The sequence below is a fragment of the Myotis daubentonii genome, chromosome 14 (assembly GCF_963259705.1).
Source record: "Myotis daubentonii chromosome 14, mMyoDau2.1, whole genome shotgun sequence".
NCBI lineage: Eukaryota > Metazoa > Chordata > Mammalia > Chiroptera > Vespertilionidae > Myotis > Myotis daubentonii.
Genome location: NC_081853.1, coordinates 25,394,382 through 25,410,600, shown reverse-complemented (window position 1 = coordinate 25,410,600; position 16,219 = coordinate 25,394,382). Strand labels below are relative to the sequence as shown.

General features: G+C 43.7%; 2 protein-coding genes across 4 annotated transcripts in view; one reads left to right on the top strand and one right to left on the bottom strand.

Annotated features, from left to right (window-relative positions):
• The first annotated feature begins 4,302 nt into the window (after window positions 1-4,302).
• On the top strand, window positions 4,303-10,119 carry MKRN2OS (MKRN2 opposite strand). Of its 3 annotated transcripts, XM_059663622.1 has the most exons (5): window positions 4,303-4,368; window positions 4,645-4,812; window positions 6,876-6,925; window positions 8,192-8,354; window positions 9,545-10,119. In XM_059663622.1, the coding sequence occupies exons 1-5, from the start codon at window positions 4,310-4,312 to the stop codon at window positions 9,783-9,785; spliced, it is 681 nt and encodes a 226-aa protein (XP_059519605.1). In that variant the 5' UTR covers window positions 4,303-4,309; the 3' UTR covers window positions 9,786-10,119. The 3 variants fall into 3 exon arrangements, with proteins under 3 accessions (XP_059519605.1, XP_059519607.1, XP_059519606.1); XM_059663623.1 differs by lacking the exons at window positions 4,303-4,368; window positions 4,645-4,812 and adding an exon at window positions 7,552-7,615 and having other exon boundaries at window positions 6,882-6,925; XM_059663624.1 differs by lacking the exons at window positions 4,303-4,368; window positions 6,876-6,925 and having other exon boundaries at window positions 4,755-4,812.
• A 3,704-nt stretch (window positions 10,120-13,823) lies between these two features.
• The window catches only part of TSEN2 (tRNA splicing endonuclease subunit 2), a 48,202-nt gene continuing 45,806 nt past the window's right edge, over window positions 13,824-16,219 (bottom strand). Inside the window, exon 12 of the transcript XR_009448520.1 lies at window positions 13,824-15,036. The gene's annotated coding sequence lies outside the window, so the exon portion shown is untranslated. The remainder of the gene's footprint in view (window positions 15,037-16,219) is intronic.

Here is a 16,219-nt window from a genome sequence, read left to right as displayed (position 1 = left end):
GCAGAGGATGTGGTGCTCAGGAGGTTGCTGTTGCTTGGATCTGCTGCGTTGATTTAAAGGCACAAAATACAACACAACAAGGCACCACATACCAGGCACTATACACAAATATATTTACGATATTAATAACCCCAAGTAAAGGTGACCACCTGAATTAAGAGAATTAGGGGATAAGGAAGAAGGAAGAGAAAAAGATAAAAGAGAGAAAGGAAAAGAAAAGTAGGGACCAAAAAAAGGGAGTGCAAAAATGAAATTGGGAAAAAGGAAGGGGGAAAATAAAAGCGAGAAAAGAAAAGAAAAAAAAAAAGAGCGAAAAGAGAGAATGAAGTGGAAGAGGGGAAGAGACTTTTTATATGAGGAGAATACTCCTATAGAACAGCCATTAATCCCAACAAATTCCAGCAACAGCTCCCTGGATATGAATGCAAACTAGAAACAACCAATAATATAACGATGAAAATAGAATGGTGAACACTAATCCCAAAATAAAATAAAGAAAAAATAAAATGGCACTTTAAAAAATGGTAAAATGGTAGCAGTAATAATACTGGTTAAAAATAAGAAGGTAGTAATTAAAAGGGTAAAATCAGGTGATGGAAAAAGAAGAAGAAAAAAAAAAAAGAACAGAAAAAAAATTTAAAAAAAATTGGTTTCTTAGTTAAAAAGTGAAAAAAGAAAAAAAAAATTGCAGTAGTGAATGTCCTTCGTTTCTTCTATTCTTCAGTGTGGCTCGCCTTAGACCTTCCAGGTATTCAGGAGAGTGTTGAGATTCCCTGCGATATACTGTTCCTCTGTGTTGTAAACCACAGTCCTTATTTTAAAGCATGCCGCATTTATTTCCCAGACTGCCTTATTTTGTGTTTAGCAAAGAGTCAGTTTGTGGGTCAGCCTCTGGGTGGCAGTGTTCTGGGGTTGGCCTCTGAGGCTATAGGGCCTCTCTGTCCAGTGGAAGTTCACTGCCCAGAGCTGACTGCGTAGTAGTTAGTTACCGGCCCTATGTTGTTGCTGGGATTGAAAATCCCCCTATAGGCCAGACCCTGTTAACTCCCAGGGACTGGTCAGGTTATCTTAATCCTTGATCTCGTTCAGGGTGGAATCTGGGTGTGGCTGTGCTCCTTGCCTGGGGGTTGGGGGGAGGAGACTCACTCTCAGGAGCGGGTGGCTGCCCCAGTCCTGGCCTCAGGGGTGTCTCAGCACTCAATTCACTACCACCTCTCCCGGCTCCCCCTCTTTCCCCAGTCTCTCCCCAGATTCCACTCCTCAGCACACTCTCCCTCTCTTCAGCACAGGTGAGTGTCTGTATCCGAAATGACCCATGAACAGGATTCGGTGAGAACAAACAAACAAACGCCGGCCGCGGAAACGGGGAAGGCTTGGTTTCTGTAAGCTTCTTCTCTTACCGGGACTGCATGGTCAGGTCAGCTCTTCAGGCTGCCCCCTTTAGGCTCAGTCCTCCGCGGTCACAGAACCCAGCTCTCAATTTCCCTGGCGGCGCCAGGAATCCCGCAGTTCTCCTTTCCCCCGTCAGGGGCTGTGCCTGTCCCAAAAGACGCGGCTGTCTGCCACGCGGTCTCCCTCCGACTCTCTGGGCTCAGAGGTCAGGCAAACTTTCCTGCCCAAATCCCTGGGTTTTTTTTACCTTTCCAGGGGAGTTCTGCTCTTCCCGGCTGCAAACCCTCTCACCAGCTGAGCAATTTCGCCAATTCGGTGTGAGTGTTACTAGCTTCAGCTTCCATTTGCTCCGGGACACGACCTGGGACACGTCTGCCTATATCGCCGCCATCTTGGTTCGCTCTAAAAAAAAATTCTTTAAAAGATTTTTAAACATTGAAATATAACAGACAATGCCCTGACCGGTTTGGCTCAGTGGATGGAGCGTCGGCCTGCGGACTAAAGGGTCCCGGGTTCGAGTCCGGTCAAGGGCATGTACCTTGGTTGCGGGCACATCCCCAGTGGGGGGTGTGCAGGAGGCAGCTGATCGATGTTTCTCTCTCATCGATGTTTCTAACTCTCTATCCCTCTCCCTTCTTCTCTGTAAAAAATCAATAAAATATATTTTAAAAAAAGAAAGAAATATAACAAAATACATACGCCCCATGAATTTTACATATGAATACACTGATGAAACCACCACCCAGATAAAAGAATATTATCAACACCCGGCTTCCTTATGCCCCTTCCCAATCAATAGCTCCCAAAGATAAGTGTAATTCTCACCTCAACCATCACAAATTAGATTGTTCTTGACCTTGATATAAATGAAATAATTCAGTATGTACTCTTTGTCTTCTTTTGACCAACATTATACCGGTGAGACCTATATGTAGGAACAACATATAGCTGTCAGTGTTGATCTATACATACTATAACTGTATGTAGTTCTTTTACTTTGCTTTTATAAAAATATTGTCTTCCAATGAATGAGCATAGTATATACTTCTAATTAGAACTTTTGAAATTTCTCTCAGAAATTTAGGAACTACATTGGGAAATTTATCATTTTCAGTGTATAGGTCTTTAACAACTTTTATTAGATGCATTCCTAGGTATCTAGATGGGTTTTTGGATGCTATTTTAAATGATATTTTTAAAAATGTCCTAATTGTTGCTTGTTCCATGCTATATTTATATATTTTCTTTTTAAAAAAAATTTATTTATTGATCTTGAAAAGAGAGTGGAGAGAGAGAGAGAGAGAGAGAGAGATTGATTTGTTGTTCCACTTATTTATGTATCCATTGGCTGATTCTTTTGTGCCCTGATCAGGATTAAACCCACAACTGTGGTGTATCAGGACAATGCTTGAACCAACTGAGCTATCCTTTATTTTTTTTTCCTGACTTACTGCTGAGAACCCTCAGTGTAACCTTAAATAAAAGTGGTAACAGTGGACAACCTTGTCTTGTTCCTGAATTCAGGGAAATTATTTAGTATTTCACCATTAATTAAAATGTTAGCTCTAGGGTTTTTGAAGCTATTTATTATCAAATTAAAGAAGTTTCTTTTTCTTTCAAGTTTTCTTAGAGTTTTTATCATGAACATGTCTTTTTTAAAAATCAAATCCTTTCCCATCTATTGAGAAAGCCATATTGTTTTATTCTTTATTCTGTTACATTATTCTTTCTATAAATCATTCGGTTCTCTTTGTTAATATTGTGTTTAGCATTTCTTTATCCTTGTTCATGAGAGGTAGTGGTCTGTAGTGTTCCTTCCTCAGAATGTCCATGTCAAGTTTTAGTATCTGAGCTATGCATGAGTTTGGAAGTCTTCCTTCTTTTCAATTCTCTGAAAATGTCTGTGTAATGTAGGTATTCATTTTTTCTTAAATGTTCAGAATAATTTACCATGGGAGCCATCTCACCCTGCAGTTTACTTTAGCTTTGTTCATTTTCTGTATTGTACGTGTGATTTTTACTTCAGATTTCTGTTCTAATCTTTATTATCTTTCCTTTTCTATATTTTTAAGTTCCAATTGTTCTTGTTTTCTAGCTGCTGCTTCTTCTTTTTTTTTTTTTTTTTTTTTTTTTTTTAATATATTTTATTGATTTTTTACAGAGAGGAAGGGAGAGAGATAGAGAGTGAGAAACATCGATGAGAGAGAAACATCGATCAGCCGCCTCCTGCACATCCCCCACTGGGGATGTGCCCGCAACCCAGGTACATGCCCTTGACCGGAATCGAACCTGGGACCCTTCAGTCCGCAGGCCAACGCTCTATCCACTGAGCCAAACCGGTTTTGGCATAGCTGCTGCTTCTTTATTTAAAGCTATAATTTTCCCTCTCAGCCCCCTTTTAGTTGTATTTCACAAGTTTTAATGTCATTACGATTAGATTAGAAATATTTTCTAATTTCCATTGTTATTTATTCTTTGACCCATAAGTTATTTAGCAGTATGCTGCTTAATTTCTAAACTACTGGGAATTTTCTAGTTAGCCTTTTCTTATTGATTTCTTTTTATTTCTAGTATAATCCCACTGTGGAATTGCCTGTTATCCTTTTAGTTTGGTTAACTAGGGTAACCTCTATCTTTATTTTTACTGTGCTGTTAATTTTTTTATGAGCAAGATTACTTCTACAATATAAAGCATCAAAAGAGAGTAACCTCAAAGTAAGGTTACTTATTCAAAACCAAAACGATATAAACTTTGCTAGAAACACAAAAACAAGTGAGGATGCCTAATTCTGAGAGGCGCCTAGACTTATGACTAATTAAAGGACAGTGCTCGGGTGGAAACGTGAATCCAGCGCCTCAGGGCACGGGACGCCGGAGGAAGCGGAGCAAGTTCTACAGAAACCTAGGGCTCTACTGGATGAGTGGGAGCTGGCTGCCAACAGTTGCAAAATGTATAAAGGCTGGAAAAACAGTCTGGTAAGCAAGCACAAATGGAAAGGAAAATGAAAGCTCTTTAGGACGCTAGTTTTAGGGGCGGCCTGGTTACTGTCCTGGTTAATTCTACCGGGTTTGGCTCTGCGGCCGTCAATCAGAATGACGTCATTGCTGATCAGGTTCCTCGCGCTGCGGGAATTCGCTACCTGTGCCATCAGGAAAAGGAAGTCTGGGGACACCGCCCCTGGCTGCCCAGGACGGGAGAGCCATGCAGTGCGCAGCGGCCGGAAAGCCTTTAATTAAGTTCAACCATTGCAGGAAACACATCTACAGCTTCAGTGTGCCGCGGTGCTGCCCCCTCTGCCGGCGGGATGTGGGCTCCAGGAAGCTGGAGGAAGCACCTGTTAGCATCTCCAATCCGTTTGCCAATGGGCATCAAGAAAAGTGTTCATTCCTCCTCAGGCCAACTCAAGGGACGTTTCTTAGGTAACGTCAGTGTTTTTTAAGTGTTACATTGAATTGTGCAAACTTTCCTTCTGTGTTGTAGTCACTAAAACCTTTTACAGTGTGAGTGAAGTATGGTGGATAATTCTTTCCAGTTTTTTGGCATTTAATTCTAAAATGTGGGCCTATTTGTTTTATAGAAATAGATGGTGTGCATACTTTCCTGGAGCGATAAGTGCAAGAATATATGAAGGTCAAACCTACTTAGACAATTTTAAGCGAGAAAAATCCATAGTCTGGAGACTTACTTCACCATAGATTTTGAGCTAAGAGGCTAATTTGAAAAAATGACCCAGCAGCCAAGCTTACCAAAATACCTTTATTGTGAGTTACTTTGTATTCTCTCTGACAAGCAGGGTCAATGTACGGAGCCTGAAGACTCTTTTGCATGGAGGTGAATTAAAGTGAAGAGTGGAGCTGGTTTATTTCTATTGCAGATACCACCTGACTTTCAGATTTCAGAAATCAAAAGAAAGGATTGTGCCTCCTGAGTGTCCTTGTGGAGTTTACAAATGGACAAGCCTGGTTGCAAGACAGCAGGGATGCTACTGAATGGTGCACATGCTTTAGGAAGCGTGTCCATGCGCATCATCCCGATCTAATGCTCCCAACTCTCTCATGCCCTCAGGAGTTCTTGGGATGAGAACATCAGAGTTGACTATTCACTTCCCTGCTAACTACTGTATGTCACTAGCCCTTCACTTCAAAATATGACAAATACCTGACTGTACAGGCTCATAGTTGACACCCAATAAACGTGTGTTGTAAGACTGAGAAATAACTGAAAGAAAGAAGGGAACGAGGGAGGACATGCTAGGATTTAGGCAGGAAACCAAGGGCAGTGATGTGCTCAGGGTATGAGCTTGGGGTAGAAAATTCGGTGGGTGTTGCGCTGTCATCAGCCACCCAAGACTATTCCTGTTTTTCTCCGCTTCATTTTCATTTCTTTTTAAAAATATTTTCATTGATTTCAGAGCGGAAGGGAGAGGGAGAGATAGAAACATCAGTGATGAGAGAGAATCATTGATTGGCTGCCTCCTACACATCCTACACTGGGGATCGAGCCTGCAACCAGGGAATGTGCCCTGACCAGGATTTGAACCATGACCTCCTGGTTCATAGGTAAACACTCAACCATCGAGCCACGCCTCATTTTCAACCTCTGGAAGCCCCAGGGTCTCAAAAAAACTCAAAGTGGCTCCAACAAGGTGACCTGGAGGAGACTGCTCTAAAGAGATGGGGCTGTCATGTGTGTCCTTGGTCATTTTAAAACCTGCAACTGCTTGCTTTAATGAGGAACCAAATATCCAGACCTGTGTCTGACAAAGGAGCTTTATCATTTAAAAATAACCTCCATGCGGCAGGCACTCAATAGATATTCTATTCTTACAACCAGCTCACTAGGAGGCTTATGATATTCCCAGTTTATAGTGAAGGAAATGGATTAGAGAGAGTAAATGACTTGCCCAATGTCCCAGGGCTAGTAAGTGATGGCCTGGGACTGCATACGAAGGTTAAATTACACGGACTTAGACATCTAATGTCCAGTCTCAGGTAAGTAATAATTCCAGGAAACAAGGGCTGTCCAAGAGAAGTGGGTGTGGCCACAGGCTACAAGACCAAAATGGCCATATCAGCTTGGGAGGCAGGATCCACTGAGGCATCAGGAGCCTCTCACCCACGTGTGCCTGAGGAACGGGCTGTCACCTCACAGAAAAGGAGGAGAGAATAGGTGCTCCTTCAACAAATCACCTCTGGGTGGGCTCCTCTGCCAGGTGTTATCCTGACTTTTTGCTCTAGCAGGACTGGCCTTCTAGCACACTGGCCTTTAGTATTGGGGTGGGGCAACAAAATAGATGGGGATGGGGAAATTTTAGATCTCAAATGTAGAATTGGCCTAACCAGCTTTGAAACAGGGCTTTTACTAACCTGGACACTGTTGGCAATCTGGCACCAGGCAAGCGAGGAGGCCACTCCCCCACTCTAAGTACCAACTCTTTGTGCCAGACACTTGCAAATGAGGAAAAAATATTTGTTTCTTTCAGAGACTATGATGGAAGGTCTGATCTTCATGTTGGAATAACTAACACAAATGGTGAGTGCATTTTCATATTTTTTTAAAGCTTAAAAAGTCCCCAAAGTATCCAGACGAGAGTGGCATTCCTAAAGAAAAGTGATCATGCAACATTTAACTAGGAATTCCTCTGGTCCCTGGGTTCTCTTGCTGGACCATGAGGTGAGTGATACTACTATCCCCCCAAATGAGAAATACTTGACTGTACAGCAAAGTATTACTAACAATACTAGATATTTGAAAAAAGGTCCTTAATGTTTTCTCAGCCAAGAGTGACAGAAACCTTTCAGTTTTTTGTTGGTGTTTAAACGAGGAAAAAACAGAATTCTGGAGAGATTGAGTTGCCCAAGACCTCATCGGGTGTGGGAACCAGAATCCGGACCCAGGCCCTCTGCTGTCCAATCCTGTACTCACTCAGCCCACTGCTTCTGGGTCTTCACACTCCAGGGTCTCCAGGAATTAGGCAGAAACCTCTGGATAAGTCAGGGGATATAACACCTGAGCAGGTGGGGGAGCCTGCAGCAGTTTTCTGTAAAAAAACAAAAACACAGCAGCAGCATGTTTAAATAAAATAGTCCTTTTGGCCAGATTTAGCTCTGAAGGCACAGAATCTGCAACCCCTGAACCCAGAACATCCTTGTCTGCAGGAAAAGGGCCTGGTGAGCCACTTGTAGGAGTTGCAGGCCTGGGAATGGAGAGCAAGCCAGCCAGGTGAGCCACTGTCCACCTCCTTGAGGCAGGAGAAACTGATTCTGTGAACAGAAACCTAGGACTGTGTTTCACAGAGTTACTCATGTGAACAGTAAACTTTATCACCAGTCTGACCACTAGAAATTTATTGCTGATTGAAGGAAAGCCAGGCCCATTTGTAAACAGAAAACTTCAACAAAAATATCTGGAGATGATTATCCGGGTGCCTATGATTGTCTCTGTTTCCTGGGGGTGACTCCAGAGGGCTGAAGAGCAGGTGGAGCAAGAACTGAGTTTCCCTGAAGGAACTGCTTTGCAGAAAGCAGGGGAGGCAGGGGCACTGTAGCCTCTGCTTAACTCCAGACAAGACCTTCTCTAAATCTCCAAGGCGAGTGGCTGCCTCCTGAGCTTGATGATCCTGGAGGAAGGAGGTCCCAGGGCCTCTCGGGGCCCATTGCTAATTGGCAGGAATCAGAAAGTGCACCCTGGGCTTCCGATATGTCAGGTTACTGTGGGGCTGCTGTCATTTTCTGACAGCACCCTTTCACAGAGGTGCACGTCCCTCAAGCTTCTGCATGACCCTGGCTTTGGTTGCAGGAGTCGTCTATAATTACACTATGCACGGTGTCCAGCGAGATGAAGCAGGCTGGGAGCAGAGTGTAAGTGTCCCATTATTGCAGCCCGGCATGTTTGGACTGATGGACCAGTGGGACAAGTACCTGGAAGACTTCTCCACCACGGGGGCCTGGCTGCCTCACAGGTATGGGACTGCTGAGACCAACTGCTCCCTGGCCCACATTTGCCACACAAATGTGATCAACTCACAGAGGACGCTGAGCGGCGTTTAGTAGTAGCACCTGTAACAGAATTTAAGCAGGGGTTTCTTCAGAAGTGAGCCAGCGTATATTACATAAAATAAAAGGGAAATATGCAAATTGACCCTAACACTGAACAACCGGGAACGACCAGTCACTATAACATGCACTGACCACCAAGAGGCAGATGCTCAATGCAGGAGCTGCCCCCTGGTGGTCAGTGCGGTCCCACAGGGGGAGCTCCGCTCAGCCACAAACCCTGCTGACGACTGCAAGCGCAGTGGTGGTGGCAGGAGGCTCCTGGCCTGAGAGGGCGCAGGCCAGGCTGAGGGACTCCCCCAAGTGCACAAATTTTCGTGCACCGAGCCTCTAGTATTACATAATAGAATCAGAGCATTTTAAGAGTTGAAAGGACCAGAACTTAGAACTCTCATTATTTGAATAGGTATTTTTACATACTTAACACTCAATAGTAATATGTACAGCAAAAGCTGTTATATTATGTTCCATAAAACAAAAAATTTAAATGATATTCATAATTTATAAATACTTTAAGGTTTTACTTTTTGGTTTTAGCAATTTTGAAAGTAATTTCTCAATTCCTTGCTCCCTTAACACTTTAGATCAGGGGTCCTCAAACTTTTTAAACAGGGGGCCAGTTCACTGTCCCTCAGACCATTGGAGGGCCAGACTATAGTTTAAAAAAAAACTATGAGCAAATTCCTATGCACACTGCACGTATCTTATTTTGAAGTAAAAAAACAAAACGGGGACAAATACAGTATTTGTATTTGCATGTGGCCCGCGGGCCGTAGTTTGAGGACCCCTGCTTTAGATTTATAGCATACTTGTCCATTTAAATTGTTTTCAGGCTACCCTTGAAATGTAGGCTATCCTAAAATTTAAGAAATGAAATTCTACTTCTAGAATCTAGAACTTCAGTGAAATTAAGTTCCCCAAGTTGGGTTTATGTGCACCTTCACTCACCACTCTGAACATGCAGTTCAGTCTCTTCTGTACTTGAGCTGCAGTCTGCACTAGCCGAAGCTCGCCGAGTGCGCCCGATTTCAGTTATGGAAGGCCCTGAGCAGCTTTCAAAGCTAAGCCTTCTCTTCTCCACATCCTTGTTTTGCAGGTATGAAGAAGAACACCACAACTGCTACAGTTACACCCTCACATTCATTAACTGCGTTCTGGCCACAGAAGGCAAGGAGCAACTGGACAAGAATGAGTTCACGGAGAAATTTGTGGTCCCCAGGACCAGGAAGGCTTCCAAGTACATCACGCTGTACCGGGCGATAGAGGAGCATGGCTTCTACGTGATCGACCACCCGGATCCAGAGCCCAGTCCTCCCCCGGGGAGTGGTTTGTGCTGAGTGCGCTGTGGAAAAGCGGGAGGGACAGGATATTTGGGGGTGACTACTTTTAATAGATCATAGAGCTTTCTAAATACAGTAACCTGTGGTTAATTAAAAAAAAATGTGATAGGGCTTCCCTTTAAGCATACTTCAGTTTACTGCAGTATAAGAATTTACAAAATTAATAAAAATTGCCCTGGGTTTTCAAAATTCTTTTCGGAGAATTTGTTTTCAAACTGAGAATTCATGTTAAAGCATAAAGTGGCAGCATATTTTATTCCCAGAACAATGAAAACTCTTCCTAGAAATTAATTAGAGCTGAATAAATTCACCTTTCCATGTGAATCCAGAAGGTGGGGGCATTTGTAAGAAGGTGAGCAAGACATCTACAATTTATGAAATAATGAGTATTTTCACCTCAATGTTTTTCTTTGAAACGCACAGTGTAACCTCCTGATGGTCAACAATAGGGGAAAAAAGGAGAAAAAAAAGAGAAAAGGTCTTAGAATCTCAGTTAGGCAACGGGCACCCCTGAATTAGCCTTCCCAATCCATACGCACAAACTGGATTGGCAATTCCTCAGAAGCCTAACACCAGTCGGTTTCCTTCTCATTTTGCCTGACCTGACAGGAGGTCAGCGGCTGGGTTTACTACATACAGCACCTTCTCTTCCCACTTTAAGTGCCACTTCAGAAAGGACTCAGCGAAGGGATGTCTTGTTTTTCTAATAATCAGGAGAAGAAAAGGGAAAGCTGGGATAAACAACTAAAAAGAAACGAGGTGATTTTAACAAGCTTGTTAGAATTTGTATATTCAAATAATCATGACACGTTAAGCAGCCAATCAGCAAAGCATTTCAGAATTCCTCTTTGGAACCTGCTGCCAGAAATCACTTTGTTTTTGGCCAAATGTGATCGACTCCACCACATCTTCTTCTCCAGCCCTGGGCACCAAGTGATGTCTCACTTCTGAAAACCAAACCCATCCTCAAGGTCCTCAACTTCAAAGCACCAACCTATCTTCAATGTACCCACCATCACAGTACCAATCATTACTTAGTAATATAGATATTCAGGAAGCTTGCTACAGATCCTTAAAGCCTGCTTCCAAAGAGGTGTTTGGTCAACGTTTCAGCAGTGGCAACTTCAGTGGGAAAAAGCACAGGCACAGCAATGTTTGTACTTGTAAGTGCTGGTACTTTACTACACTTGATCTTAGCCAAAAGGCTGAGAAGCGATAAGTTCTGGTACTTTAGAGAAAAACAAAACTTCCCACCCAGAGCATGACACCATTTATTTTTTAAAAAATATATTTTTATTGATTTCAGAGAGAAGGGAGAGATAGATAGAAACATCAATGATGAGAGAGAATCATTATCTGCGACCTCCTGGTTCATAGGTCGACACTCAACCACTGAGCCAAGCCGGCTGGTGAACATGATACCACTTTAAACAGAACAGCTATTCTGACTGCTATTCTGTGGTGTTCAAGAATTTGTAAAGATCTCAGTGGGTAAATATAAAAATGTGTTGAGTTTGGGGAATAGTATTCCAATTTGCCCTTGATCTCAACATGCTTAGTATTCCCCTTCTCTCATCCCATTCTTTATCTGATTATTGGTAATCATGGCAGCTGCAGTTAACAAGTATTCATAAAGGTCTCCACACCAGAATGAACACTTATTCTTCCCTTTCACTTCAGACTACCTGTGAAGTAGGCACTAACATTATGCTGGCATCGTTTTACAGATGAAAAGGGAAACTGAGGAAACAGTGGCAAAACCAGGGTTGAAAGACGTTTGACTGCAAAGCCCATGCACTTAACTCCTGGGCTATCTGGTGACCTGGTACCCAGGATATGCAGCAACTGGGCCAGTAATTTTTGCATGAGCGAAGATAAAAGCGAAAATAAGGGTTTTGCTTTCATCAACATTCAGATTCGGAGAGGAAGGAAGTAAGATGTCCTAAAAAGCAATTCAGGTAAGATCAATATTAGGAATGCCGATTCATGCTACCGTCTTAGTGCTACACCCCCTTCAAAGCGGCCAGTCCCCATTCTCTACTTCAGAGGCTGCTCTCCCACCTGGAGGTGACTCTGGCAGCAGTCGGCCTGTTATTTCTTCTCTTCAGCAGGCTGTCAAGTCCCTACTGGTAACGTCACAATACCACCCTCCAGTGTTTACCCCAATAAAGGACATTAAGCATCTCATAACACCAATAGATGGCAATGTTGCTCTGTTCTTAGAATGATAAACTGAGAACCTGATTGTTTCTTTATCGTGCCTTGAGAAGGACGAGGAGACTCAGCGTTGGTACCAGCTCTGCTTCCCAGATGAAGTCTCAGCGTTCTCCCTGCCACCTCCCCAGACGCACTTCATCTCAGCACTTAGCACTGACCCACGCACACATGGTCTTCCCTCAATGCTTATGGGATGACAGACCACCGGGCTCCTTTCCACAGCGAGGTCAGAGTTTGTCTCAGTGCTACTGATTTGATGACCCACACAAAGGTATTTTTCCAAAGCCTCTACAGCGTGCATAAATTACTATTATAACCAAGAAAACCCAAATCAACATCACTTTAAAAAGCCCACAGAGGCCATATCTAGCTCCCTTAATTCGGGAAGTGCTTGCTACCTCACCTTCCCCCATCTTCAGAGCTGTCTCCACTTTACCTCAAACTATTTTTCTGTCACCTCCTTCTCCATTGTGTTACCTACCAGGGCATACACTAGAGAAATGGTTATGGTAATGCTCACGCTTTTGGTTTATCTGAAAGGGGAAAAGGTATACCTACCATGCACTGGATCCTTTCATATGTCCTCTCATTTCGTCTGCAAAACAAACTCAGGAGGCATTGGTCATCCTCACTTCACAGCTGAGGAAACGGAGACTCAGAGTGATTAGGCAATGTTTCCAAGTGGCCACTTTCCTAGGCTAGACTTAGAGTTTGGACCAAGTGCTCCCGATGCCGCTGTGTCTACTCTGTCAGAATGTACATTTACGTTAGGAAGAAGATCTACCTTTGCAATATTGTTTCAGAATATGTAAACATTCCAAAAAATGTAAATGCTTAAAGCTTTCCGCTTAAAAGAACTTAGATTGTATTGCTTTGAAATAAAAAAATATTACCTCTTAGGTTAGCCATTTCACAAATGTGTTTTTTCATATCATGTATTTTTAAGTGAGGCATCCCTATATTTCACAAAATGGTAACAATAATTAAAATGTTTTCAGTGTATATATAAAAAGCAAAGATTTAAGCTAAATTGATGGGTTTAAATCTCTCTCAATTTTAGAAATGGGCATCAGAGTTTTAAATAAGTTAACATTCATGGGATAATGACTTGAGTCTGTAATCAGATTTCTAAATATTCAGTTTGGTTGGTAAAATCATAAATGTAGGTGGGTGGTAGGGAGAGGCATTTCATTTCTTTTTACCCTAAGTACTCCCCCATGAGAAAAAACTTCCCCCACGAGGGAAAAGTTAAAAACCACATTCGAGTAAATGATAGCATTTTTAAAAAAAGAATGAAAATGCTTTAACAATAAAGGCAAAATAATTAGGAATTATTTTGTCAAAATAATTATGAAAAAAATAAAAACTAATTAGTAAGTAACAAGGAATTTTCAGACTCCTATACTAGGCTCAGAATCACAGGGAAATCTAACCAACTGCAGCCTGATAAGCCTGCCTGAAACTGTGTCCCATTCATGTAGGTTTAATCCCTAGCAAGCGTTACGTTTGAACAAATTACTTTACAGAAGTGAAATTCTTTAGGGAGAACTCGGGGCAGTAAAAGCACAGATGTCATCAATTCCCCTCACAGGTTGGGGATGAGGGCAGAAAATGTTAGCCTCTAAAATTGAAGCTCAGAGAATCAACATACAATAATCAACTGCACAAGCAACTGCCTTAATAGAGGACACAATGACTCATCCCCTATCATGAATCATCACAGCTGCAAAAGACTAGAAGTACATTATTACCTGGGCACTGTGCTAATAAGCACCTTGCAAGGACCAACCCACACAATCCTCCCATAATCCTCTGGGGTTGACGACGTTAATATTTTTTATTGAGGTGAGATTCATATTACACTAATAATGATTATAAAGCAAAAGATTCAGTGGCATTTAGTACAGTGTGCAACCCCCTCTATTGAGTTCCAAGTCATTTCATCACCTGAAAGGTGATTCTGTACCATAAGCTCCTCAGCCCTCTCCCCCTACTGCCCCTGGTCACCACCAATGTGTTCTCTCTCATGGGATTTACCTGTTTGGGGTATATAATTGGAATCAAACAATACATAACGTTTTGTGTCTGGGTTCTTTCACTTGGCATGTTTTCGGGATTCATCGCCGTTGTAGCATGTCCTTTTTTTGGGGTGGCTGAATAGCATTCCATTGTATGTGTACGTTGATAACACTAACATCATCTGATAGATGAGGAAAACTGAGGTTAAGATTGTAGGGTCAGTAAGTGGATGAGTTGGGATGCAAACCTGCGTCTGACTTCAGACCAAGGAGCTCATCTTAGCCATCCTGTCCTCCACCCAAAGCCAATCAGAGAGACTAAGGGATTGCTGAAACTTAATACCAAAACCAGAGCCTTAACAAATAGTTCAAAAATCCTGAAAACTATAAGCTATGGACTCTAACTTGAGGAGGTGGTGCCTTAAAGGCAGGGTAGGTCTGGGTTCCAGAACGACATACGGGTGCCCCATTGAAGCTCATAAGGGGCAAGTAAGTTGCCCAAGGTCACGTAGCCACTGAGAGGCAGAGCTGAGGTCGAAACGGGTCCTTTCTAGGAGGCTCATTTCACTGCCTCACTTTCAATAAAATCATCTCCAGGGAAACAAATTAAGTCAGGAACCACGTACGGCTCCCACCTTGGGCCCACAGATGGTCCTCACAGAATCTGTGAATCCCCTGAAGATGTATGCAGATTGACATGCATGAGCAGGTCCCTGGTGAGTGGGATCTCAGGCTGCACCCCAACCTTTGAGGTAGGGGCCCACCACCCAGCGGTGCCAGCACATACCCAGCCCTGTGTGGAGGGCATTCTTCCTTTTTAACCTCCAACCAGACAAGCCCCATTTCTGATTTCACAGGATTTTCCAGGCTGGTGTCACTTCAGTGGTTGGGATGGTGTAAAGGCACTGCATGCAGAAGCTCTCAGGCCACGTCCTCCACTTTCACTTCTGACAGTGGCCATATCTCCAAGCCTCACACCTTCCTGTGGAGGGTCCACCATCTGAACTCAAAGGCTGTTGTGGGATAAACAAGAACACAGGTGTCTGCCCTATCTCAACTCCCACTATCTGAATATATATGGTAACAATTTGCAAAAAAAACACGTGTTATCCAAATTTAAACAACACATGAAATAGATGAGTTTGCAGCAAAATCATTCAAGTTATGTCTGGACCAGAAAGAGGACACAGCATGCACTGCTGCCTTAGGTGACTGGTGCTTGTACTGTTTGGACACATGGTCTATTATCCCATCATTTCCCTGGCCTTATTAAGTAAAAATGTCTCCTATGGAAGTGGAAAAGCCTGTGAAGAAAGTAGATGAGTTTTAGAGGCCTAGGAAATACTGCTGCATTCGAAAAAATACTTGGTAGTGTATTAAAAAAAAGTGATCATATAAGATATAATCTTTATTTATTTAAGACTAGAGGCCTGGTGCACAAAAATTTGTGCACGGGGGGGGGGGGTCCTTCAGCCCGGCCTGTGCCCACTTGCAGTCTGGGACCTCCTTGGGGGATGACCACCTGCTGGCTTAGGCCCGCTTCCTGGGGGATTGGGCCTAAGATGGCAGTCAGACATCCCTCTGGCAGCCCAGGAGCCCTCAGAGGATGCCCACTTGCCAGCAGGGAGCGGGCCTAAGCTGCAGTCGGACATCCTTAGCGCTGCTGAGGCAGGAGAGGCTCCCACCACCACCGCTGTACTGGCAGCCATCAGCCTGGCTTGTGGCTGAGCAGAGCTCCCCCTGTGGGAGCGCACTGACCATCATGGGGCAGCTCCTGCATTAAGCGTCTGCCCCTGGGTGGTCAGTGTGTGTCATAGTGACCAGTCATTCCCAGTCTTTCTGCTGTTAGGGTCAGTTTGCATATTACCCTTTTACTATATAGGATAGAGGCCTGGTGCACGGGTGGGGGCTGGCTGGTTTGCCCTGAAGGGTGTCCTGGATCAGGGTGGGGGTCTCGCTGGGGGGCCTGGCCAGCCTGGGTAAGGAGCTGAGAGCCGTCTTCAGACTGGCCACACCCCCTTCAGGGTGGGGGTCCCCGTTGGAGTGCCTGGCCAGCCTGGGTCAGGAGCTGAGGACTGTTTTCAGGCTGCCTGCACCCCCTTCAGGGAGGGGGTCCTGCTGGGGTGCCTGGCCAGCCTGGGTGAGTGGCTAATGGCTGTTTGCAGGCTGGCACAGCCCCTTCAGGGTGGGGGTCCC

Bases quoted from the DNA above. Each gene is read 5' to 3' on its own strand.
- MKRN2OS (XM_059663622.1), top strand. From the start codon at position 4,310: ATGAGTGGGAGCTGGCTGCCAACAGTTGCAAAATGTATAAAGGCTGGA. The intron at 4,369-4,644 runs GTAAGCAAGCAC...CAACCATTGCAG, and splicing joins AAGGCTGGAAAAACAGTCTG to GAAACACATCTACAGCTTCA. The intron at 4,813-6,875 runs GTAACGTCAGTG...TGTTTCTTTCAG, and splicing joins ACTCAAGGGACGTTTCTTAG to AGACTATGATGGAAGGTCTG.